This window comes from Leucopleurus acutus, assembly GCF_964270905.1.
Source record: "Leucopleurus acutus genome assembly, chromosome: 2".
In the NCBI taxonomy this organism is placed as follows: domain Eukaryota; kingdom Metazoa; phylum Chordata; class Mammalia; order Artiodactyla; family Delphinidae; genus Leucopleurus; species Leucopleurus acutus.
Window position 1 is genome coordinate 178,552,555 of NC_139143.1, and position 27,231 is coordinate 178,579,785.

The 27,231-nt window shown below is 49.7% G+C and overlaps 1 protein-coding gene across 2 annotated transcripts in view; it reads left to right on the top strand.

The window, feature by feature from the left end:
- The window catches only part of TMCO4 (transmembrane and coiled-coil domains 4), a gene marked incomplete at its 3' end in the record, with an annotated part of 96,481 nt that extends 69,250 nt beyond the window's left edge, over window positions 1-27,231 (top strand). For both annotated transcript variants that reach the window (XM_082833168.1, XM_082833167.1), the window contains exons 14-16: window positions 12,355-12,472; window positions 19,865-19,982; window positions 26,818-27,231. In XM_082833168.1, coding sequence (XP_082689294.1) covers window positions 12,355-12,472; window positions 19,865-19,982; window positions 26,818-27,231 — 650 coding nt within the window. The remainder of the gene's footprint in view (window positions 1-12,354; window positions 12,473-19,864; window positions 19,983-26,817) is intronic.

The following is a 27,231-nucleotide window of genomic DNA, read 5'->3' on the forward strand; positions in this document are numbered from 1 at the left end:
TAGAGCGGGCTTCTCTCAGGGACCCCGGGGAGCAGCGGGCGCTCTAGGCTGTGGTCAGCCCACCCCTTGGCAGGTGGCCTTCCAGAAAGGTCCTGGAGGAGTGCCAGGCCCAGGAGGCGCCTGGAGCATTTGTGGTCACCACAGCACCACCTTGTGGTCACTCTTGGGGCGTGCACTTCACAAGCCCAGCGTGGAGTGGGTTTCCAGCAAGAGCTCGCTGGGGAGTGTCTACCGGCTGCCTTCCACTGAGGGCTTGTGAAGAACTGAGCAGCTGCTCCTGCTTTCTGAGAATTTCCATGTCACCCAGCTACCTTCTCCTTGTTTGCGTTTATTAGGCATCAAAGATACAAAGTGGTGGGTAGGGGAGTTCCCTGGCGGTCCAGTGGTTAGGATTCGGCACTTTCACTGCCAGGGACCTGGGTACGATCCCTGGTGCGGGAACTAAGATCCCACACGCTGCATGTCATGGCCAAAAAAAAGAAAAACAAGATACAAAAAGGAGGAGGAACTAATATTTACCAAGTACCTGCTGTCACAGGTGGTTCCAGACATCATCCCATGGCCCCTTCCCAACAGCCCTGCAAGTTAGCAATTCTTGGGCCAGTTTCCAGGTGAGGAAATGGAGAGGCGTGGTCTGGCCCAGCCCAGGCAGTGCAGGGCCCATCACACCCCTGCTCACACGTTATCAGAGCAGAAGTTCTGCCCGCCTAAGTATGGCTGGACCTTCCTGGCAGCCGCTGCCCAAAGTGTGCTGTTATTTCAATGAACTTTTTTATCCCCAGATGAAAATCAGGAGGAAATGATCTGAAAAAGAATTTCTTATGAGAAAAGAAAGAAAAATCAGATCCCATTAGTGATGTCATCTTTTTTTTAAATGACCAAAACTATACAAGATCACGGTCCTGTGGCACTTTTTTTTTTTTTAAGATGGAAGGGAACTCAGATGGGGTTGTTTTTGAGAATTCCACAGCATCCCAGACATCACTGGGGGGGCCCCTGCCATGTGGCAGACCTATGTGGAGAAAGTCATTGGCAGAGAAGAGGAAGAGCAATGACAAAGAGCAATGGGTATCTCCCATTACCCGTCCGGGGGCCTGGGCTCAGGCTAAGGAGGTCCGTGGACACACACTCATGCTCACGGGGACATTCAGAGATGCAGGCTGCTGCCAGGTCTGAGCCGCTTAGCGATCTGGGGCTCCACGGTTTGGCAGAGCTATTCATGCAAGGAGATGGCGGAGTTCGTGAGAAAGACGTTACTACCAGCGGCCTTATCAGTGATCTCTGCCCTGACTGTTCCTTACCAGCAGTCACTGTGCCATCTGTTTCAGGAATGGAATAAAGGGTTGTAAAGCTTGGGAGGGGGTAAGAGGAAGCAACCATGGGGAAATCTTATTTTGTACCTGGATCCAGTCACATTAAGTAAATGACCCAGTTGAAACATGACCACCTTTTAAAATAACTGCTGTCAGAAAGCAAACCTGACACTGTAGCCCAGAGAACATCAAAAGTTAAGTGGACTCAGACTTGCTAAACTATAGCCAATGCTGTGGACAGCAGGTTGTAACCGCTAGCAGAATGATAATAACCACTGTGGGTTCACAACCAGGTTCCCAACCACAGGCATTATCATACAGGATCATGATTTGTGTTGTTTCTATTTAGCATGTGTGTTCCAATTTAATATTTTTATATCAATCCATAATCTTTACCTAAATGTATTTATTTTGTAAGGAATCATTACCTCAGCTGGAAACCGAGTATTATCATACATGAAAAGAATCATTAAAAAATTAAAACATTAAAAATAAAACAATCATATTAAGATCTAGCATGATGTTGTCACCTGCCAAAGGCCCTGAGCCTGAGACCTATCCTTTTTCTTTTAAAGAGGAGATGGTTAACATACAGTGGAGAAATATTATAGCTATATTAGCAATTTCTGGAGTGGCTATAGTGTGAACTAATCAGCCTGAAAATTCTCTCACTACAAATACTCCAGAAATGCTAGATGAACTATAGCAAATACCTCTTTAAATGCTTAGCTGGGCTCCCAAAAAGTAAAGGAAATCACCAGAGGTGAGGAACAAGGAGGGAGCAGAAAACCAGATTAATAAGCATGTTGCCCTGACTGGGGGGAAAAAATACGTCTCCTTGGGGAATTCAGAGACACAGGGCCATGCCTCCCTCGGGTTTAGGGTTCACATTTATACCACCTGCGTGATCCAGGAGTTCCCCAAGTCAAAAAATTGACACCAGACTAGTCTGGGGAAAAATAGGTCCTCAATCCAAACTACACAGATTCCCATGTAAGAGCAGCTTTAAAGATGAGCTCGTATTCCAGACTTAAAAAACACATAGGGGGGAAAAAAACCCATGTGGGAAAGTCACAAACAAACATCAGGACTATATGCTCAGTCTAATAGAACAGCTTGAAAGAGCTCCCCCTCAAAAAATAAGCAGGTTTACAATTATTAAAGATATAAATTAAAACATTGAAAAATAAGTGGGAAGAGTAAGGCATTGAAAAAAGAACAGGGAGATTTTAAAATAAATCAAATGGAACTTTTAGAAATGAAAATACAGTCATTGAAATTAAAACCTTGGTGGATGGGGACTTCCCTGGTGGCTCAGAGGGTAAGAATCCACCTGCCAATGCAGGGAACACGGGTTCGAGCCCCGGTCCGGGAAGATCCCACATGCCGCGGAGCGACTAGGCCCGTGAGCCATGGCCGCTGAGCCTGCGCGTCCGGAGCCTGTGCTCCGCAACGGGAGAGGCCACAACAGTGAGAGGCCCGCGTACCGCCAAAAAAAAAAAAAAAAAAAAACCTTGGTGGATGAATTAAACAACAGATTAGACAAATCTAAAGAGAGAAATAATGAAGTGTAAGATTGACTTGAAGAAATTACAATGCATCACAGAGAGATAAAGAGATAGAAGATAGGAAAGGGAAGTTAAGTTCAACATTTGCCTAATACCAACTCCAAAAACCAGAGAGTAGGAGAGAGGTACAGTTTATTGGCTGAGAGTTTTCCAGACTTGATTCCTGAGGTTCAAGGAACATGAGTCTTGAGAAGGATAAATATTTTACACCTATGCACATCATAATGAAGTTGCAGAACTCCAAAGATAAATTATTTAAATGATTACTTTAAAAATGATTATTTAAAAATGATTCTTACAAAGAAAGTTCAACTAGACTGATGAGACTTCTCAAAACAATAGAAGCCAGAAAAGAAAGAAAAAGAACTGTCCATCTAAAATTCTATATCCAGCTAAACTATCATTCAAAATGGAAGCCAAAAGGTATTTTCAGAGACTGAGCAAGTTTACCTTTAAGAGACCCTTGCTGCAATACCTACTCAAAGATCTACTTCAAAAAACAATGAATATTACTGTGATAACACAGAGAGAATAGCACTGTTCCCAGAATCCAGGGCCATGCTGGTAAACACTAGCTGCCTTTATCACAATTGACTAAGCGCCTCCAGACCCTGTTCTGCAGCTGTGACCTCTGGCCCTCTGAATCTGGTGTTTGTGCTTGATCTTGAACTTGATCGAGATCAGTACTTGAACACCCCACCTTGATCTTGCCTAAAGGATTCTCTGGCCTACTTTTCCAGTTCTCTAGGTGGATCCTGCCTTCACTCAGGGTCCCCAAACCACATCCCTGAAAACAGCCACTTGGAAACAGCCTGGCTAGGCCACCCCAGCCCCCTGGCATCATTCCCACCCAGTGTTCTTCCCACTCCTTCCCCTTCTCACTAAGTGAGAATTCAAAGAAACATTCATCTAGTACTGGTATCATCGGGGATTTTTAACTCCTTGCTTATTACACATGACCTATCAGTACTTTGCAGTGTTTTAGATATATTGTGTATTATCTGTGGTACACTGATTGCAAAAACTGGCCCTACTTCTCCACCCCTCTCTGTACCCACAGCCTTTTCAATATGACCCTGAAGCTCTTCCCATCAAGAAGTGGAGTCAGTTTCTTCACCCCTTGAATCTGGGCTGGCCTTGTGACTTGCATTCACTAAAAAAGGTAGAGGAAATGACATCATGTCAGTTTCAAGCCTAGGCCTCAGAAGGCCTTGCACATGGATTCCACCCTCCTAGAACCTTGCCATTGTCTTAAGAACGAGTCAAGACTAGCCCACTGGAGGATGGAGATTACATGGGGTAAAGCCAAGTTATCTTAGCCAGCCCCCAGCCTACCTACCAGCTGGTTGTAGACACATGAGTGAGCCCAGTGGGATCAAGCGTGCCTGGATAATCTCAGCAGAACTGCCTAGCCCACTGGTAGGATCATGAGAAATAACAAATGGTTACTTTAAGCCACTGAGTTTGGGGATGACTTGTTACACAACAATAGCTAGCTGATAGAACATATATGGCCTTTTATTTATGTATATGCGTATATATAATGAAATTGCTTTTATTATACTGGCTCACAGCCTACAGTTTACCAGCAGCTGTACTTCCAAGTTATGTCGTCTTAGTCAGTTTGACCTTTCTGATGGGGAATTGAGTTTGGGTGTTAGGGTGTAGGCGGATTGCCATAACTCTCCATCAGAAAACAGAAAGCATGTCATCTTTCACGTGGACCCCTTTTTCCTTTTTCTTTGCATTATCTTTTCGCCCACTTGGTTTGGCAGATGTTCCTGAGATTACCAAAGCAGAAGGTCGTGTGCCTTTGGTGTGGTGTCCACATCAGGATATGAATCTTCTAGCAAAGTCTAGCCTGCTAGTGCATCTCTTGGCTCAGCCAAATTGGAACTGTTCATCTTGGCAGGGTGTGTTGTTCTGTTTTTCATATACAATTTTAGAAGATGTCACAGTTATCAAAAGACATATGTTTTAAGTCAAGGTTATGTTTCATAGCAAAGGGAAGTAGGACAGGAGAGTAGGAGAGAAAATGTAGGAATAACTGAATTCCACTCTGCCACTTACTCTGTGACCTTGGGCAAGTTACTTAGTGTCTCTGAGGCAAGCTTTTCCCATCATAAAATGGAAGTAGTACTGCTTAACTCTTAGGATCATTATGAGAAGTAGATGAAATAATATATGTATAAAGCACTTAGCCTATCCCGAGGTAAGCTGTGATGATGGTGATGATGAAGATAAAGAAAAGAAAGAGGGGGATTAAGAAATAGAATACCAAAAAAAAAAAAAAAAAGAAATAGAATACCAGAACTTTGTTTTAAAAAAAAAACAACTTTGCAGCAAGACCTCTCTCTCCAATTTCATTCCCAGCCCCTAAGAAGTTAGACCAACATTACTGTCCATGATGTTTGAAGGACAAAGCCAAGGCAAAAGAGTTTGTCACTAAGCTCAGATACATTTAAGCATCCTGACCCTTGAATTCCTAAACTCCCACTTAGCTGAAAACTATTTCTGGGCTGTCACTTAGGTACCAGCTGAAATGCAGAACAGACTGTCATTCAGTCAGCTGGCTCTTTTCATCTCCATGATAGCAGACATCGCATTTGATGGGATTTCTTTCCCTTCCATGGAATTGCATCTATCAGTTGCTTTGTCCTCAGACAGACCCGGCTTTAGCCCACCGCTCCCCACACACCTCCAGGAGAGGCCAGGCATATGCAGATTAATTTTGTGGGTCCCGGGATGCTAGTAACAGCCTTACCACTTTGCCAGATGAAAGGGATGGAAATCAAAAGGGAGAGATGAAGGCTTACTCCTTCCATAAAGAATTCATCCCAAATCCTTATAATATATCCAAACGGGCTCCCTTAAACGATTCTTTCCAGTGTGAACCTCATTCCACTGGGGGCGTCGAGGGGTGGGGGACAGTCAAAGCCTCCCTTCATCTCCTTTTATGCCTGGCTCCTGCCCTCTCCCTCCCCCTTTGGCCACGTCTGTGTGTTTATCATGCGGGCGTATGTGTATCTTTGGAATGGATTTCGTTTTGTGTTAGATGCAGTTCATATCATTTACTTCAAGGTCTGTTTTCTGGACTCGCAGTCGGGAGATCATTTCCTCCCTCATTTCCCACCTTATCACTCACTGCACACATGACCCCCCGCCAGGAGGGAGAAAATCCTTCCTTTTTGCTTCTCAAACTTTGGTCTTTGCAGCCCAGGAGAATCTCATTATTGACAGTGTGATAGGCCTATGGGAGTTTGTGATGTTGCCTTTCTGGCCGTTTGATGAGATTTCTGTGTAACTCCTAGAGGAGGGTGTTTGGAAAGACCTGGAAAGCGCTGCCTGGGCCTGCCTCACTTTCAGAAAGCCCACCGTATGGAGAGGACAGAATGACAGAGGGGAAGCTGGGACTGGTTGTTCCCAGTGACAGTTGGTCCTCCCTCATTGTACAAAAGGATTCTCCGTGGGACGCTTTGAAAGAGCTGGCCCTACTTGGTACATTTTAAGAATGTTTAGTTTAACAAAAGCTCAGTTTATATATGATTTTCAAGGCCGAGGCTCTAGTGTAAAGGGACTCTTGCCGTTGTGAAGAACAGCCTATTCTCAACTCCTGGGTTTGCTTTTGAAAAGCTAAGACAATCTCCAGACCGCCAGGAGCGCCAGGTGGTAGAAGTGTCATATCAGGAATCTGGCGTGAACTGCTGAAGGAGTGATAAGAGCAGTTGACAAGATAGGAACTGATTTATCTAAATTCTCAGTGATAAAAGCAAGTGAGGATGGTTGCACAACCATGTGACTATACTTAATGCTACTGAACTGTACACTGAAAAATGGTTCAGATGGAAAATCTTACGTTAGGTGTATTTCACCACAATTTTTTTTTTTTTTTAAATTTTGGGAATTCCCTGGCGGTCCAGTGGTTAGGACTCCGAGCTTTCACTGCCGAAGGTGTGGGTTCAATCCCTGGTCAAGGAACTAAGATCCCTCAAGCCGTGTGGCTCGACCCAAAAAAAAAAAAAATTAAAGTAAATGAGGACGTGTTTAACCGTTGTTTACAGCTCTTCAGCTGCTTCTCTCTAGAGGCTGTGCTCTGAAGGAGACCGATGCTACTGTCCACTGCTACCAGATGCCTGGCATCACCACTCCCCACAACAAACTCCTAAAATAGTGCCTGCAATTAGCAGCTGGCTAGAAACAGGCACGGTGACTATAACGGCTGAGCCAAGTCCAAAGACAGTGCCTCATGCCCAGCATTTCTACCTAGTTGCCAAATTGATCATCTGCACGGGAATAACAGTGGACACCACTGACCAAGCCGTGTGCCAGAGACAGCCCTGAACATACAACCTCACGCCAGCCCTGGGAACAGTATTATTATATTCTCTCCATTTTAAAGATGAGGAAGCTGAGGCTCCAAGTTATTAAATAACTGACTTCGGTTCACGTAAAACCAAGATTTGAACACAGATTTCTCTTGTGCCAAAGGTCAAGCCGCTTTCCCTGGACTGGTGATTCCCAGCCTTTTTGAACCTGAGCCCTTTCGAAAGGCAAACACTTCACAGCCCTGCCTATGGCAGTCATCCCACTTTCAGCATCTCCTGGTGGAAACAGTATGTCATGACCACAGACTACCTGAATCCAGGAATTCTGTGAGTTGCAACAGCATCTGATACAGTCTTAGAATCATGACCCCTGCTGTGTGAGACGGGAGACATTTAACTGGACGACAGCAGTTTGCAATTGTGTAGTTTCTTAGGCTCTCGAAGTTGCTGGGTCTTTGCCCCCAAAGATGGGACACCCTGAGCTGTACCGTGAACCATCTGAAGCGTCTGGAGACCCTGAGCCTTCTTATTATGTAGGCCAAGCCTGAGGGATTTTTGTTAATACAGGTGATGTCGGTGCTTCTTGGGAGGGTCACCATGAGCCTCTGCGTCACATTGTCGGAAGCCAGCAGAGGAGACTGAGGCAGAGTCAGCTTTGGAAGGACCGGTCATTATTCTTGCCCACTGCAGGCCGCAGTCAGTCACAGTAGCATCTGTTCCCCTGGAGCAGAGCTCTGGAAACCAGCAATTGAAGAGCTGAGAACCCTGGTTAAATACTCTTCCATTTACTTTCAGCCAAGTCAGCTCTCTTCATTTGCTTTTATCCGGTCTACAGAGATCCTCAACTAGAGCCTCTCGGAAGAAGTTATACCGGGAGGAAAATTTTAAAAATTAAAAAAATAAACTTTTTGCATGTATCCTCAACAGGAAGGGTTGCTGAGTCCCACAGCTTGCTTTCATTCATCCCACAAATACTTACTGAGCAGAGCATCTGTGCCAGTTGCTGTTCTAGGCACTGGGGATTCCCTGGCTCAGCCCTTGAGGAGCTCACGTGTAGTAGGAGACAGATCATAGGAGAGACTGTGAAAGTAAAGTAGGTAGTAAGTCAGATGGTCTCAAGTGCTGTGGAGAAAAATACATCAGAGAAGGGAGATGGGGCACCTGCTAGGGGTGGGAGGTTGCATCTTCCTCCCTTTGGAGGGTGGCAGTTCAACAAAGAGGTGAAGGATCAGGTCGGGGGGTGAGGCTTGTGGATGTTGGAAGGAAGCGTATCAGGAGGAGAGATCAGCAAGGGAAAGGCCTGGCATGTTCTGGAACAGCAAGGCCAGTGTGGCTGGAAGAGAGTGAGCAAGGGGAAGGCCACGCAGGGCTTCGAGGGCTGTTGAAATGACTTTAACTCTGACTCCACAAGAGATGGATCCCACAGGAGAGTTTTGAGCACAGGAGTGAAATGATCTGACTTTCCTGCAGTGTCATTTACATATGACACAATCCCCCCATTTTAAGTGTACGATTCAGTGATTATTAGCGAATGTGCAGAGTTGTACAAACCATCACCACGACCCAGCTGTAGAACATTTCCAGCACCCGCAAAAGGCACCTCATGCCTATGACTCAAATTTTAAAGGGATCTCTTTGGGTCCTGTGTTAAGAATAAAAAAAAGAGGGACTTCCCTGGCAGTCCAATGGTTAGGACTCAGTGCTTTCACTGCCGTGGTCCCAGGTTCAATCCCTGGTCAGGAACTAAGATCCCACAAGCCACGGGGTGTGGCCAAAAAAAAAAGAAAAGGAATGAAAATAAGAGGTAAGAGCAAAGACAGTGTGGGAAGGTAATGTTTCTCACCATACGTGAGTGAAAAAAAGGACTGAAAGTGGAGGGATAAAGACAGGACTAATAAAGCTTTTCTTCTGAATTGCCCCAGGGATGGAGCCTCGTTAATGCCAAAGGCATAAGAATGAAAGGCCTCCAGCTTCAACAGTAAAAGTACTATATTAATAACGTACACAAGACTGTTTAAAACATGAGCAATCCAAGCCCAAAAGCTGAACCTGAACTTGAGTCCTGAACTTGAAGGTGACTGATGCACCTTGGATCCCTGACTATTTATAAAACTATGGAACTATATCTTAACACCTTAAAAATTCATAAGAAGAAAAGTTGGTGGTAGCAATATAGGAGTACATCCCAACATGTTTCAGCAAACATTCGTGGTCCCTGCAGGAAAAAGACAGTGAGGTCATCTTATGTTCATTATTATTAAAATGTTAAATGCCAGTTTCTTGCGTTGGTCTTGAAAAGCGGGGGTATTCTGCGCTGAACTCATGTCATGATGTGACGGATCATCTGTGCCCATGCAAGGGGACTGCTTGACACTAAAAGTGGTACCTGAGTGAGGATTCTCTGTATTTTACCTGGAAGGCTGAATGAAATCTTCTGGTATTATAAGGTTTTGGACCAAACAGTGAATTTTGACTTTTTTTTTCTCCAGCATCTACTTCAGCAGCCAGTTTTCCTAACCCAGGTTTCCCCTTCTGGACCGTCTCATTCCAGGAACAGTACAGGATTCTCCCTTGGGTGGGTCTAAAATGATTCTCACCAACTTTCTTTAAGCTAACACCTGTGCATTACCAAGAGCCTGCCACGTGGCTTCTCTCTAGGTATGCAACTTCCTAGAGAGCAAATCATCTTTTAAAACATAAGACAGGCACATCTGACTGTGGCAGCAGTGTGAGGATAAAGGGGAAGAGGTCTAGAAAGGCAGTTTAAAGCCAGGCTTCAGAGATAGGTAAACGTGTTTCCAGCTCGCCACCTACCCTGACTTGGTTTGGCTGTGTTCTGGACTGTTTTGTGAGATTCAGCTACTAGTCTCAGCTCAGCAAAGGCACCTACCTTTGTTTGCTTTTCATAACACCTGTCTGATGGCTAGTCACAGGATCCTGACAGTTGCTCAGGGTAACCTGATAGGGAATGCGGCAGTTCCCCATCAGGGTAACCTGATAGGGAATGCGGCAGTTCCCCATCAGGGTAACCTGATAGGGAATGCGGCAGTTCCCCATCAGGGTAACCTGATAGGGAATGCGGCAGTTCCCCTGCCGGCCACAAGGAGGTCCCAGCCCTCCAGGCGTCGGCACCCAGGGCTGCAAAGCTGCCCCAGCTCCTCAGATGGAGAGATTCTGGGGGACAGGGCAGGTGCCCTGAGTGGCTGGCGTCGAGAGAGAGCTGCTAAGCTCAGTCGTTGACCCTGGGCCCACAGCCGTTTGGCACCGTGGGAGCAATGATAACCCGCCTGCGATCGCTGTGCTTTGAGTTGTTACCCGTACACAGCAGAGAGAATGGCCACAGGCCCCGACAGCTCCCCGTGCCGGGTTCTGGGCCCGGCTGTATTCTCACTACCTGTGTGACCGTGGGCATGCCCCATCCCCTCTGAGACTCCGTGTTTCCTCATCTGCCGAGAGAAGGGGTCAGAATCAGAGCTACAGCCTTGCCAACAGCATAAGCACCTGAAATAGCCCTTACATCAAACAGTATCTGAGTCATCCTTGCAATTCAACACAAACTACCAGCTTCCTGAAGTTTTCCATCCTTCTGCCAGATTATCCCATCCCTGGAAGCAGAGGAGTGAAATCAGAATTCTGTGCCCTGGAATCTTATAACTCAGGGCCAGAGAGGAGCACAGGGGTTCTCAAACTCCTGTTAGCCTGGAACCGTTTACTCAGACAAACTCTGACACAACAGCCCAAGTGGAAAACAGTTAGACGCACTCTGGTTAGAAACCGGAGCCCAGAGAGAGGAAGCCACCTGTCCTGTGTCCCTCAGCAAGAGAGAGTGGTGGGACTGGCTGAGCTGTCCCTCCGGGGCCCACTCCCCAGGAATGACACGGATTATGCTACTCCCCAAACTTGGGGGGGCTCAGAACCTGCAGAGAGGCAGGGGCACAGGACAGGGGACGGGGCGGGGAGACACTGACTTCCACTGTGTGTTCACTATGCTGGGGTTTTCCCCACCATGATTTCATCCCCATAAAGACCACCAAGGCAGTACCATAGCCACCTGTAGGCTCAGAGAAGTTAAGTGACTTGTCTCAGAAGTCACTGAGCCGGGATTTGAACCCAGGGCTTTGCAACTGCAAAGCACATATCCTGGCTGTCCCAGGGGATGGCAATGTATTTATTCATTCATTCATTCACACCTTTACTGAGCCCCAATTATAGACTAGGCACTGTCCTATACAGCTGTGACCAAGGCAGCCGGAGCCCCGCCCTCCCTGAACCCAGATATTAGAGGAGGAGACAGACGTAAACAAGTGAGGTGTGACAAGAAGAAAAATAGAGCCGGGTCAAGGGGTGACTGGGGGTGGAGGTGCACGTGCACCCCCAGGGGTCTAGAGCAGTGCTTCTCAAAGTGCGGTCTGCACTCCCATGTGTGAGCTGTTGGTTTCCAGTCTGCAAGATGATCAAAGAAACGCTGCTTTGCTGATCTATACTTACAAGACAGACAGCCCACGGGCCAGCCCTCATCCACGAGCTGCGCTCAGAGGAGCCCTGGCCTAAAATACTCTGAACCACTAGGTCAGTGCAGCTGCTGCGTGTACTTCATGTCCCAGGATCCTGAGCCCCCCTCTCCTCTCCACTCCCACCTTCCCGCCGGGCTGTACAGACCCCAGAGGAAGGCTGTGGTGTCTCCTGCCCGGCAAGTGCAATGCGCTAGGGGCCATCAGTCCCTTCTAAAGGGAGACACCCCATCTGAGTCCACGGCCAGTTGCGAGCTTCATGGAGGGTGGAAATAGACCTGGGTCCCGATTTGGGCCATGCCACTTACTGGCCATGTGATCTTGAAAATGTCTTTGGTTTTCCTTAACTGTGAAATGGGGATGATGATGCGTTGCAGGAAGAGATCAGGCACCGGAGGGCCTGGAACTCAGTAGATGGAAGCCACCGTACTGTGTGGGCATGTGTGTGTCTGTGTGCACGACTGTGTTTGCGCAGGTGCCTGAGCATATGTGTGCATGTCTGCATGAGTGTGGGTGTGCATATGCACGTGTGTGCGCGTGTACGTGACATCCATTTCCTCCACCACCATTGGAGAGTCGCTCTCAGGACCCGCTGTGGCCAGGGGTGCTGACAGTCATTTCCGGGGTCTCTCTCCAGATTGCCAAGGGATCATCGAGGACGTTGTCCTGCTGGGCGCGCCCGTGGAGGGAGAAGCCAAGCACTGGGAGCCTTTCCGGAAGGTGGTATCTGGAAGGATCGTCAACGGCTACTGCAGGTCTGTCCAAACCCTGTGCCTGTGAGGAGGTGACAGTGCTTACTGAGCACCTAGCGTGTCCAGGCCCTGTGCCCAGGACACAGATGTTGGAGGCCAGGCCCTTGTCCGGGAGGATCCCAGGGACCGGTAGGACACCAGCCCTACTAGAAGCAAGGCCCGGGCCAGGTGTTCTGACCTGGGCAGCATCTATCCCCATAGGATGATGGGCAGCAGGGACAGATCTTAAGAAAGGTTTCCCTGTGTCGGGCTGAGACCAGTTTACAGGATGACACGATAGGCCAGGCTGGTCACCATGATCTGGGGGAAGAGGAGTGGGATGAAACTGAAAAGCAAAGATTGGGCCGTAAATGGGGGGTCTCTGAACGCCGACTGAGGACCTCGCGTGTGGGTTATCCGGCAGCGCAGGAAGGGAGTGGGGAGCGTCCAGGCTGAGCTTTCAGAGCAGTGTCTTGGGGCAGGGCTGACAGCCATGGGGGAGCCAGCACCCACACCACACCACAGACCCTCCTGCAAGAGAGGGGGGCTGTGAAGACTGACAGCTGTGGGCCTGGAAAGGAGGCATCCCTGGGCTTGGCTTTGAGGAGGACTCGAGAGGTTTCAGCCAAAGCCGTGCCCTCGACTCTGGGGAAGAAGAGAAGATGAAGGCCCCCGCTGAGACCTCAGGAGATTGGCCTGAGAGGATGCCTGGGCCCTTCAGCCTCCAGAGGAGGCAAAGGAGGGAGGTGACAGCGTAAACACGAGAACAGGGATTTGGAATCGCACAGACCTGGGTCTTAACATCGGCCTCAGTTTCTCCATCAGTGAAGGGGGGATAATAGTAGTGACTCCCCCCAGGGTTACGATGATAGTCCAGCGATTTACAGAGTTGCCCATGGTGGGTGCCTGCTCCGTGAGTGACAGATGGTGTTACCGTTCATCAGCAGCAGCATCGAAGTGCCAACCTCGCGCCAGGCACTAGCTGGAACCTCAACAGGAACAAGCCCCCACCTGACCCTGTGCAACCTCGCACGCAGCAGCACAAATAGGCAGGAAACAGGCAGCTCCGGGCTTGTCTGTGATACCCAAATCCAGAAGCTCTGAAACCAAAGGCTTTTCCCCAAGTGTGGTGCACGCTCATTTAGCGACAGGAGGTGAGACTTGGGGAAACGGCTGACTCACGGGGCTATGAACATGAAGTGTCCAGCAGGGCGTCTGGAGTTGCAGCGCTGGAACTGAGAGAGATGCAAACTGGAGCGAGGGCCAGTGGGAGGTCAGCTTCGGCTGAAGCCAGAAGAACAGGTGAGCTCATTTGAAAGGCAAAGCCTAGAGAAAGAGGAGAGTGCTGGGTTCCTGATTCTAAGGAATATGGGTCAGGGTGGGAGGAGGGAGAGGCTCCAGCCTGAGGTTAAGGGCAACTCAGAATCATCCCACATACATGCCCAAGACGTCCTGCTGGACGTGGGGCTACAAAGATGAACAAGAGGAGTTCATGTCTAGCAGAAAAGACACATATGGAAACAGACAGTTATTCAAAAAAAAAACCATGAAAAATGCAATAATGCAGTGATGGGGGAGTGGATATGACAAGTATTAGACTCTTACCACCTGCCAGATCCTGTCTCTGTTGTCATTTTCTCCGTTAATCGTGCCCCAAACCCTAAGGGGTTTGTATTATTAAGCCCATCTTACAAGTGAGGAAACTGAGGCCCAGAGAAGTTAAGTCACAAGGCCAGTTAACTTTAATTTTGATCTAAGCCCAGCCATCCCAAGTAGAACCTGCAAGTGAATAGAAGAGATTTGGAAAGTCTTTATCATTTTGATAATTTAGCCCATGTCTAGTTCAGAGCTAAAGATAAAGATTGTCTTTAGCCTTGGATAGAGGGTATTAACCGGGACACGGGAGTTCAGCCAATCAGTATGGCTTTATCACTCATATTCTAAGATGAGTTCTTAGAATCAGGATATGGTAGAAAGAACAAAGAAACAAAGACAAAGAGCTCATGCAAATCAATAAGAAAAAAAAAATCTAATAAGAAAAATGGCCAGAGGGACTTCCCTGGGGGTCAAGCGGTTAGGACTCCCGAGTTCCCAATGCAGGGGGCCCAGGTTCAATCCCTGGTCGGGGAGCTAGATCCCACATGCATGCTGCAACTAAGAAGTCTGCATGCCACAACTCAAGATTCCACATGCTGCAACGAAGACCTGGTACAGCCAAAAATAAATAAATAAACAAAAATTAGAAAATGGCCAGGGACTTCCCTGGCAGTCCAGTGGTTAAAATTCCATGTTCCCAGTGCAGGGAGCACCAGTTCGAACCCTGGTCAGGGAACTAAGATCCCACGTGCCTCATGGTGCAGCCTAAAAAATAAAAAAATAAAAAGAAAGAAAATGGCCAAAGGATATATAAACATGGAATAAATACAGTCAATAAACTTTTGGAAATGTACCCAATCTCATTATTAGTGAAATAAATGCAAACTAAAATCAGTAAAATACTATTTATCATCCGCCAGATTATCGAACATCTGACACATGAATAACATTCAGTGTTGGTGAAGATGTGGAGAAATGGGTGCTGTCATACCCTGTCGGTGGCGGCTGAATTCAGTGGAGGATAGTTGGCAATATCTATCCAAATTTTTAATGTGCCGATCTTCTGATCCCGCAGATTCTGACTTCTGGGATCCTGCTGTATTACTAGATACATGCACAGAGATGGAGGCACAAAGGGGATCCTTGCAGCTTCATTTATAATTAAAAATTTAAAACAACCTGAATGACCGCAAAGAGGGGAACAGTTAAGGGGGAAAAAAGCAAGTGCGACAATACGTACTATGATCCCATTTACGAAGGAAAACGTTTCTGCGTGTGCATATATGTATCTGTATGTCTGAAAATGGACAGGCAGGTCCAGAGGGACCATGAGAAACTAATAACAGTGGTCACCCCTAAAGAGTGGACAGGGCTTGGAGGTAGGGCTTAAAATAGACTTTTTTTTAATTGGTATGTAGTTGATTTACAACATTGCGTTAGTTTCAGGTATACAGCAAAGTGATTCAGTTATATATGTGTGCGTGTGTGTGTGTGTATATATATATATATTTATTTATTTATTAATAAAAGAGACTTTAATTTTTTAAGTAAGGACAGTTTAAAAAACAAGAAAAGAGCATCCTAATGTCCATAGCAGCACTGTTTACAGTAGCCAGGACATGGAAGCAACCTAAATGTTCATCAACAGAAGAATGGATAAAGAAGATGTGGTACATATATACAATGGAGTATTACTCAGCCATAAAAAAGAATGAAGTAAAGCCATTTGCAGCAACATAGATGGACCTAGAGATTGTCATACTGAATGAAGATATTGCTTATATGTGGAATCTAGAAAAGGGGTACAAATGAATTTATCTACAACACAGAAATAGAGTTACAGATGTAGAAAATAAACTTACGGTTACCAGCGGGTAAGGGGTGGGGGGAGGGATAAATTGGGAGATTGGGATTGACATATACACACTACCCTAGATAAAATAGGTAACTAATAAGGACCTCCTGTATAGCACAGGGAACTCTACTCAATACTCTGTAATGGCCTGTATGGGAGAAGAATCTAAAAGAGTGGATACACGTATATGTGTAACTTTGCCGTACAGCAGAAACTGACACAAATTGTAAATCAACTCTGCTCCAATAAAAATCTTTTAAAATTAATTAATTAATTAATTAAAAACAAGAAAAGAGAAGGAATGGCCACCACATTGATGGCAGACAGCCCTCAGTTAAAATCCTGGCTCCACCATTTACCACTCAGGTGGCTTTGGGCAAACCAGTCTGAAGCTCAGTGTTCCTGCCTGTAAGACGGGAATAACAGTCCCTCCTGCACAGGGCTTCTGGGGAGATTAAATGAGATTATGTAAGATGAAGGCTGGCGCTTTATACGCGCCCAGTAAGCGATAGCGGTTATAATTATTATTACTGGGCATATTCGCAGCACACGATTTTTTTGATGCTTTCATAAACAGCAAAGGGAACGAATTAAAATTGCATGTGTGCAATATGAAAGCAGCAGAATCTTATTAAACCCATCTGTTCCGTTGAGAACCTGAGGCTAATAAGTTTGGTTTTCCATTATTTTGTGAGATCCTGAGCCATCTCTCTGGAGAGAAAACAAGGAGGGGGAGAGGAGGAAGAAGGAGAGAAGAGGGAAGGAATGCACAGACCAAAACAATAACTGTAATTTTTTGATTAAATTAAGCACTGACCAGGAATTCATATTCTTGGCCCCCAAAAGTGTTTTAGTTGCTGTAAACCTACTTAAAGACTGGGAGTGGAATGAGGGGCTGGGGGGAGCTTCAGGCCAACACTCCCAAACTATATACATTTATAAATTTATCATGTACATTAATAAAGCTCTTTGCAAGTTTGTTAACTTGCTTTGGCTTTCACAAACCTCCTGGAAGCCAACCGTGCGAGTGGTTCTGTTCCCTATTATACTGTGAGGAAACTGAAGCTCAGAGAGGGTCAAGTGCCTCACCAAGGTCACACAGCAGAGCCAGGATGTGAACTCAGGTGAGACTGTCTCCCTGATAGTTGGGATATCTGCAATGAGAGGTTTTTGTTCTGAGCCCCCGGGGGACTCCCTGTGTGGTCTCTGCTCCAGTACCGTGTGGGGATAATGGTAGAAGGAGTGGGGAGGACCCCCTGCCCACAAGTGGTTCCAGGCCAGTCAGCAGCCACGGCACACCCTTCAACAGGTCATGCGGTGTGAATCAGGGTTCAGTTGTATGCATCCGCCTGGCCTGGAGGGCCATCGACGCCTGGCTTACTGGGCACTGCACCCACCTCCCACCCCCAAGGGAGTTCCCGATTCTGCTCAGGATACAGGATGCAGCACTAAGGCACAGTCCTGCCCTCAGCAAGCTCTCTGCTCGGAAAAAGAAAAGACCCAGGAATGGACACACGGAGGACATGTAACAAAGGTCACAAGAGGAGCATACACCAGTCACGTGAGGGATAGAGGATTAATACTATCAAGCGGAAGGGCTCAGGGGCACTCCCTGGAGAGGTGGCATGCAAGCTGAATTTTGAAAAGATGGATAGGAGCCCATCAGAGCCTGGAAGAGTAGGCGGAGCAGGAGAGAGGCCACACTGCCCACGAAGGCCCAGAGCGGGAGGTATCATCGTACCCGGTACCTCCTGAGCACTCACGTGTGTGAGCACTGGGTACACAACGTGCCATCTCTGTGCACGCTCCTGCCCGCCCCGGAAGGTAGGTTACAGCGAGGAGACAGGTTCAGAGGGGTCAAGCAATTTGCCCAAGGTCGCACAGCTGGTAACTGACAGGGTGGGACTGGCTCTGGGTGGTCCCGAGGGTGGGCTCGTGGCCCACCCCAGGCAAAAGAGACAGATGCCGGGCGCAGAGGGTCTGGAATGCCAGCAAAGGCCCTGTGGTTTGCTTAGCACAGTTTTGAGGATGTGGAACCTTCTAACACATGTTCCTGTCCTGCCCCTACATGTGTATGAATAAGTACATTTAACATTGTAAGTAGAGTGTTGTCATGTTTAAGACGGATCATTGGGAAGGAACAATCCTGACTTTGCTCCTTTGCTTTCTATGTCAGAACCGCATAGGGGCCTCCCTCACACCCCGTATTGGATGCATGTAAGCCTCACGATTAGATAATAAAACAACTTGAGTCAGTCTCCTTTCTTCTCCCCTTAGCCATCATTCTGAGGGACAGTGTTTCTTGGGCCTTCAATATTAGGGTAACCATTGCGACGTGCAAACATTGCTCTCTGGCAGTTAGGGAATTTTCTAGAAGAGAAGGCCTGTGGGTAGTGGAGAGTCAAGGTTGGCTTCTGAGAGGAGAGGGCCATGGTCGGATGAGAGTTGAAGACCCCAGTGGCTGGAGAGAGGTGAGGCCAGGAGCGAGGAGGAGGCCGTTCCTTTTGTCCGTGGGGGGCTGGGCGGGGAGTTGCCTGATCTCAGGGCTGGAGCAGAAGGGATGGGTTTTGGGGGAGTGGGGAGTAGGGGCACGTGGTACAAATCTGCAGGATTCCGTGATAAGTTGGCCTTGGCGGGAAGGGAGGCCTAGGACATGGCTTTGCTGGCTTCTGCTCGAGGGACCTGGTGGACGATTCAGAGAGTCACAGGCTGATGAGCTCGGGGTGGGGCACAGCAGGAAGGTCTGTTGAGAGCCCCTCAATTCTGGACCCCAGCCCTCTAGAGGCTTCCAGGGTGGTAACCACACAGGCACCCATGTGGCCAGAGATCCCAGAGGGTCAGGCCTGGAGAGCCCACAGCACCCTGGGTCCCAGACAGCTTTGGGGCCTCGCCTGTGGGCACAGAGGGTCACGCGGGCAGGCTGGGGACTCCTGACCCTCAGCACATTCCCCTGCACACGCAGGGAGGGAGGGCCCTTCTTTCACACAAGCCAACAAAAACGATGGGCTCAAATGGCCCTGCAACCGGAGTTGGACTCGGTCTAAACAAAAGACGCCCAGTGTGCTAAGTGGGGTCTCAGCCCTGGAGGCAGAGGGGGAACAGAGGCGTCCACGTGCATGGACTTGCTGAGGGAGGGGCCCAGCTTCACCCCGGACAGGGCACAGGGGTTCGAGGGGCAAGGCTGTCCCGTGGGCCCCACAGACCACGCCTCCCGTGGACAGTGCTCGGTGTACCTGAAGAATCGGGCCACAGAGTGTCCGGGGTTATCTCCTTGCCAGAGTGCAGGGTTTATGTCTGGATAGGGGGCAGGGCGTGGTGTTCACAGCAGCCATGAGAGTGGAGGAGTGTTCCAGGGCTGTGACCTGCCTTGGGGGGCCGCGCTCACCTCCTAGGTGGCTGAGGGCAGGGAGAGCTGCAGGCTGGGCCAGGCCTGTCTCAGAAAGCACAGCTGGTCCCTCCAGCTCAAAGAGAGATGGGGGCCCAGACCCAGAGTTCCAAGCCACGGAGCACGGTGGCCCCAGCTCCCCGTGATCCTCTCCCCCCAGGCAGACGCCCTGCTGCCTTTCTTTCGTCTCCCAGGGAGCCCTGGACCAGCCTCCACCCCCCACCCTGGGAACTGGAAACCCTCCCCAGCTGAGAGCAGCTCACCCAGCCACATGCAGACTGTGGAGAACTTCACCCAGCTTCCTCAGTCGCTCACTCAACAGATATTCGTCTACTGCCCACCAGGCCAGCGCTGTTCTGTGCTCTGGGGGCCCAGCAGGAAGCAAAGCAGCCTCCCTGGAGCTGCCACGCCCTGGGCAATGCTCCCGAAATGCTAGTGGCTGCAGCTCCCACCATCATACACGGGTGCAGTGGGGCCCTGGTTTCCCACAGAAGCTCCCGTCCCACCAGGCTCCCCGGGGTGAGGCAGGGCCCTCCGAGGCTGGCGTCTGCCCCTCTCACTCCGTCCTCTCTGCCCACAGTGGGGACTGGCTCTTGAGCTTCGTCTACCGCACGTCCTCCGTGAAGCTCCGAGTGGCCGGCCTACAGCCCGTGCTGCTGCAGGACAAGAGGGTGGAGAACGTGGACCTGTCCTCCGTGGTGAGTACCACCTGGCCCTCCCGGGGCCGGAGGGCTGCGCACTTCGTTACTCCAGCCCAGCAACCCAGGTCCCAGGGACACTGGCCCGGGCTCAGTCCACCCCAGAGGAGGGAGGTCATGAGAATTCACTTGGGAAGAGGTAACTCCTGTTCACGGGCACCATCCTTGTGCTGGGGCATTGTCCCCAGGCCTCTGGGGCGGGCACTATTACCCCCATTTCACAGATTAGGAAACTGAGACTTAGAAAAGTTCCCATCACACAACTAGCAACTAATAGCCTGGATTTGAACCTCCAGAGCCCATGCTCTTACCCCTATATTACTGCCCTCCCACTACGCCTCCCCACTCCTCCTCCCACCACCCCCACTCACTCCCTCAGCCGACATTACTGGTCAGGACAGTCTGTTTCTCCTGGAAGTAACCAAAACAACCAGAGGACACAAGTGGAGGCATTCAGGCTGGACCAGAGCAGAAGCACCCAATTTCCAGGCTGTGAAACCGTGGAATACAGAGCAGGGAAAGTGTGTTCCCAGGTCCCCCACCTTGGAATCACCCGGAGAGTTTATTTCAAATGCAGATCCCAGAGCCCCACTGCCCAGACCTCCTAAAGCAGTCTCTAGGAGGTGGAGCCTGAAAGTCTGCATTTTAAACATACTCCCCAAAGATTCTTACACATCTCAGACTAGGCAGGGCAGACAATGAAAAGAATTCTTGCTGGGAATGGAATGCAATGCGAGGGAGCCCACCCCAGCAGCTACACAAACCTAATTTGAGTTTCTAGAGCCATCTTTTGGGCTTGAAGGAACCTCGTCCACGCACCACATGTCTGTCATAGGGAGTTAATAATAGCTTCATGTGTGGACACTCACTTGATGCCCAGCTCTGCCCTAAACCTTTTGCAGTATCCGTATCCCCACTGTACAGATGAGGACCCTGAGGCTTTGAGAGGCTGAGGGACTTGCCCAGGGTCACAGAGCAGGGACAGGGCTGAGCAGGACTGAAGCCAGTGGGCATCGCCCCCGTTGGGTAGATGTGAGAACCAGTGGCAGAGGTGCCAGCTGCCAGGAGGATGAGGATATACTGAGCTGCAGTTATGTCCCCAAGCAAACTCAGCCAGTGAAAATTCCCGGGTTGCAGGGTTCACGAGAACAGGAACTTTGTTTTCCAATTATTACATTGCCGGCTGCTGTTTATCAAGTACCGAGCATTTCCTGAGTGTAACCCAATTTCCCCAGGTACCACATAAGTAATTTGAGCCAGCCGCACCATCCTACCTGAGAGCAGACAGTCCAGGCGCCTCCCTGGGCATCTGAAAACTCCCCTGGGGAGGGGCACCCCGGAGGACCCTGGCTTCTCCCTTCAGCTTCAACAGCAGCCTGGCCCAGCGACACACACACACGCACACACATGCACTCACGCACGCACGCACACACACACACTGCACCTCGTCGTAGGGAAAGCCGGGCACCCTGACCCACCTCCACCAGCACAGCTAATGCTGGGTTGCACGCTTATTGAAACGTGACTGAGGGTTGAAGAGAGCACAGGGGGATTCTAGCCCAAAAACTTAAAACCAGAACGTTATCAGGCACTGCTGCCACTGAAGCTCGTGGGCCGTGACCTTGCCCCAAGGTCCCCTGGGCCTCCCACCCAGCCTGCCACCATGTCACTGGGGCCAATTTGTCCTGGCTTATATCTTCACTCCCCCAGACTCCCAGGGTCCTAGCTCACAAGTCCTGACCCACCAGACAACACGAGTGAAGCAGTCCCGTGTCTTCCTGACCGGAAGCTTTGGGGGCTGGTATTGGTCCAAGAATAAGAAGAGTTTCTAGACTCATCCACCCATGAAACTTATCACTCCTAATTCAAGAGGCAGTCTTCCCAGGACAGACATGAACTTCAAGCCCTAGAGCCATCTCCTTAGATCATCTTTATCCCTGATAGACTTGCTTCACGTGATGTCAATCTCACAGCAATCCCGTACAGTGGGTATTAGGCATCCCCAAGTCACAGACTGGAAAACTGAGGCTTGAGAGAATAGGTTCAGTGTAGCCAGAGAGTCATAGATCTGGTCTCTGAAACCAGGTCCAGAGCCTGTGCTGTACACCTCCCTGTAGGAGTGAGGAAAGCTGGGTAACAAGACCAGGAAACAGCAGGACTCAGTGATGCCTCCTGGCCCATGTCCAGGGGTCTCTGTCCTGTTTGAGGGTCCCTGTACCCTGATGGGGTGAAGGGGAGAAGTGACTTGATGCCTCACCACTCCAGGGGTCTTCCTCTGCCACAAGAATCAAATGTGAAAAGGAATGGCTGAATGTTCCTTTCAAATGAAAATTTCCTTTAAATGCTACAAAGCCCCTGAAAGATAGTTTCTGCCCTGGGAAGCCCCTGAATGGGATACAGTGGGAAGAGCACAGCCTTTGGTGCCGGAGAGGCCTGGCTTAGAATCCAGGCTCTGCCACTGGTATACTGGCTGTGTGACCTTAGGCCAGTGACTGAACCTCTCTGTGCCTCGGTTTCCTCATCCTAGAAACAAGAGATATCACCTGTCTTCCAGGGCACATGCGAGATGGTTGGTGCACAGTAGGCCCTCGTTTAATGCTGGTTCCCGCGTCTCCTGCCCCTGTGTCCACCTTCAGTTCTGCCTCTGGGACCACAGCTTCAGAGACTCCTCTCCCCACTCAGACAGCCTTCACGGCAGCTTCCCACCTCCTGCCTAACAATAGCTCTTTATCGCATTAGGAGCACATCACAAAAAGCAGTGCTTTCCTCTTCTGGGTAATTAGAGGTAATTAGCATTGCCTTTGTGCTGCCCTCCTCTTTTCCTTGAAAATTCTTGCTGGAAGAGAGGTTGCTGGCAAAAGAGTCCTCGTGACTGCTGTTGCGAAGCACTGGCTGCCCTGTGCTCAGAGCAGAAACCTACAGGACCTTCTACAGGAGAATTTCCTTCTCCCTGCCGGGCTGACGTGGGCAGGGCCCTCTGAGCCTCATCCCAGCGTCAGCCACGGGACACAAACGTGGTCTGCGGCGGCTCCTGATCTCAGGACAAGCCTGAGCAGGAGTGAGCCAGGGGCAGGCCCTGTCGCAGGCAGAGGGCATCTCTGGTGAACGGAGCAGACAAAGGCCAGGCTGCCTGCCCACCTTTCAGGCTCTCCTGTGTGGGGACTGGGTTGCAGCGGGTGGGGGTTTCTGCCACCCCGGGGGCCACGTCACGAGGTTTCTCCAGAGCCCAGGGTCTCTGGAGTCTTGGTGTCCCAAAAGAAGGCCAGCTGGCTTCTCGAGCTTAGCACAGGGCTTGGCACACAATAGACATTCAGGAATAATAACAATAATAACAACAATAGCCAGTGTCTGCATGGTTTACAGACCTTATGTCACTTGATCCCCATAGCTGTCCCATGAAGTAGGGATAATAACCCCATTGTACAGGTATAGAAACTGAGGCCGCAGGAAGGGACACTGCATGTGAGTGGCAGAGCCAGATGAACTAGGGAACCTACCTCAGAGCCTGGGCTCTTAACCAGTGCGTTCACACTGTCTGCATTCACGCATCTCTGTGGCTTCCAGTCAGTGACCTCCAACTCTAGGCCAATAAGCCTGTGACGTGTATTATCTCGTTGAATCCTCACAACCAGCCCACATGGTGTATGGTGTACGTATCTTTATTAGCCCCATTTTACAGAGGAGGAAACTGAGGCCCAAGAGGTAAAGGAACCCCAGGGGGCCTAATAGGCTTGGGAATTGTTGACCAGGCAGAGACAGGTGGCAGCAGCTTTGGTTTGGGTAAGTCAAGGTGTCTTGCAAGGCAGGAAACCAGAAGCGCTGAGGCCCATTCATCCTGTGTGGCTCTGGTTACCCTGAGCGCCCACAGCGTACAGGGCTGTATGTGGGGAGCAGAGGTGAGTTAGAGGTGTGCACCTCCTCAGCTCACACGGTCTATCAGAACACAGACAGAGGCAAGCAGATGAAGACGATGGTGTGTAGTGAGTGCTGTTGCAGGGGAGCCCCAGGAAGGGTCCGTAACCAGCGTGGGAAGGTCAGGGAGGCTTCTCAGCACCAGGGACATCCAGCATATCCGGACAGGTGGCAGACTTCAGTCTAGACAGCCAGGGAGATGGTCTGGGGCTGAAATCTTTATCCAGCATCAGCCGCGCCAGAATGTTCCACTGCTCAGAAGGGATTCTTTTCCCATCTACTTCACTCCCGCTCTCCCATCCCTCTGGCTACCTGTACAATTGGAACTCTGCCAGCCAGTTCTGCCTCTGGGTCTTTGCAGAATTGGCAGGTCAGGGACGAGGCTTGGCTGAGACCTGGACCAACTTGTAGCCAAGAAGGTCCAGAGCTCTGCATTCTAGGGCAGCTGCACAGTGGAATTTCCATCTGGAATCAGCTGTAGCCAGTAGCCATAAACACCTCCCTCCCTTCCTGTCCTGCCTGCCTCCACCCAGCCCGAGTACCAGCCCTTCACCAACATCAAAAAGGTATAGGGAGGTCATCCTTGTTTGTCCCTGTGGGTCTAGGTTACTGCTGGCCCGAATTCAGATGTGATGGCTGGAGCTTCAGCAGCCGTTTTGGGTTCCTGAATGGATCTGCCTAGCTCACTCCCTACCTTCTATCCCTCCTTCCAAGAAAATTAAATTAAAAGGAACTTATATTTATGGAGCACCTACTGTGTACCAGGTGCTGTGCCTTGTGGTTTGTATTATTTCTTCCCACCAACCCCATGCGATGGGTATCACTAACCCTAATTGTGTAATGTCCCTATAAAAGTGTTTGGGGTCATATATGGAACAGAATAGTTCCCACAAAGTCCCAGGCCCTTGGAGCTCCCATAGCAGACATTCAAGGTATGAGGTGTCATGATCCTCATTTTACAGACAGGGAAGCTGGGTCTCAGGACGTTGTACAGACTCACCCAGTTACTAGAAAGAGACAGAGCCAAGTCTGGAGCCCCCGTGTCTCTGATTCCAAACTTAGGTTCTTTCTAGCGCCATGCAGCCACTAATGTCCACCCGCTATGGAAAGATGCTGCCCTACCTTGACCTCCACCCTGAACCCAGGGATCTGAAAAGCCTCTTCTGTGTGTATACATGTGTGTGTTTTCACTGAACACTCTTTAAAAGTGGTTGTAAAGAAAAGAACAAGAAGTAAGCAGGTTATGAGAAGATAACAAAACTGTACAGGGAATTGTCTTTTGTGTTCTTGCAAAGTCATTGGAATAACCCGGTGTGATTTGTGGTTCGAATGGAAATGCAGGTGTTACCAGCCGAGCCTTTATGTTGCTTCCTGAGCTCCCCAGCACAAGCCTCCCCAGTGCTTTCCTGTCTCCTTGTTAGACAAAAACCTTCCTCTTCAGCCTTGAAGGACTGTTCTGTCTTGTGCTTGCCTTTGGCACTAAAGCAGGCACCCTAGGCTGGCTGGGGAGAGTGCAAGGCTCCATCTCAGGGAGGAGATCTGAGCGAAGCAGCCTCTGCTCTCAGTGTCTCAAGTGCTGTGTGTCGTTAAGCTAAACCACCACCCCTCTCTGGGTTTCTCTTTTCTCATCTGTAAAATGAAAATGATTTTTAAAGTCTTCCCCACCACACACCTGATTTTCTATGAAGTGAACAGGCCTGGATTCAGACCCCAGCTCTGACACCTGGGTGACCTTGGGCAGGTCACTTTACCTCTCTGCCTCAATTTCTTCACCTCCAATTAGCAGCCAGTACCTGTCAAAGGAGTATATTCAATAAACTCATTTCCTACAAGGTATTAAGGACCTATTGTGTGTCAACCATTGTCCATTTTCACAGTTAGGCATCGGGCACTCCAATCACACCCCTATTTTTCAGTCGCTGATATATGCCAACACAAAAATAGGGGAGTCTCTCTTCTCTCAAGAAGGGGGTGGGCACTTCTGAGTTCTTGACCCTTGTCTTAGTGAAGGTTCCATCCATAATAAAGGCCCAGATGAAGTGGCTTAAACACACAAGAGGTGATGCTGTCCCATAGGCAAAGGCTAGAAGAGGCAGTTCAGGGCTGGTGGCTCCATAGCTTTCAGGGGCCGAAGTTCCCTGTCTTGCTGTTCTGCCATCCTTAGTGAGCCAACTCATGGCTCATGGCGGCTGCCACAGCTCTGGCCATCCTGTCTGAATTCCAGCCAGCAAGAAAGAGGAAATAGGGGGAAAAGCGAAGCACTTCCCCTTTTAAAGAGAATTCCAAGGACCGCCACATAACACTGCTGCTTCATCTCATTGGCCAGAACTCATCACCGTAGTACACTTAGCAACAAGGGAGGCTGGAGAACGTACCCAGCTATAAACTGGAGTTCTTATGACTAAGGGAAAGGGGGAGAGTGAATCGTAGAAAGTACCTGGCAATCTTTCTAGCCATAGTTCTATTTTAGATTTGGGGGCTTTTTCCTGGAGGAACCCTCACAGCAACCCTCTGATGTAACTACTCTTACTGTCCCCATTTTACAGCTGAGGCACATGGAGGTCAGAGGCGTACAGGGGCTTGTCCAAGGTCCCACAGCTGGTGATCCACAGAGCCCTTCCACTGTAACCTAAAGCTGCAGGCAGAGAACAGGAACTTCCACTCCAACTATAACAGGAGGGTCTTTCCTGCCCCCAGAGGACCCAGATTCTGTAGAGAAGCTTCCTTCGTCTTTATTTAAGAAATTTTAGAGCAGCTTTGAACCCAGAGGCTTCCCACCCACTCTGGACTTGAGAATCATTGAGGGTTGGAGTCATGGCATTGGTGACTGGTTGGTGAAGATGCGGAGGGAGAGGCCCAGGAGCCCTGGGGAGGACTGGGGTCTGCCCACCACCCGTGGTCCTCACTCACTGTCCTCCTGCAGGTCAGCGGCCACTTGGACTACGCCAAGCAGATGGACGTCATCCTGAAGGCCGTGGGCATCCACACCAAGCCAGGCTGGGACGAGAAGGGGCTCTTGCTGGCCCCAGGCAGCCTGCCCCAAGAGGAGCCTCGCCAGGCAGCAGCGCCCTCCTCATCGGATAAGACCACCAACCAGGATGGGCAAACCCAAGGTCCCACATCCCCCTTGGGAGACACCCCCAGCGCAGCCACATCTCTTGACCCCAGCCAAGCCCAAGTGCCAGTGAGACTGGACCAGTCTGAAGGGGCCTCTCTTCCTGCTGCTGCCAGCCCTGCTGAGAGCCCCCCTGTCTGCAGCCATGGCATGGGCCCCAACCCACTGGGCTGCCCCGACTGTACCAGCGAGACACAGGGGTCCTGCCCAGGGCTGGACTGA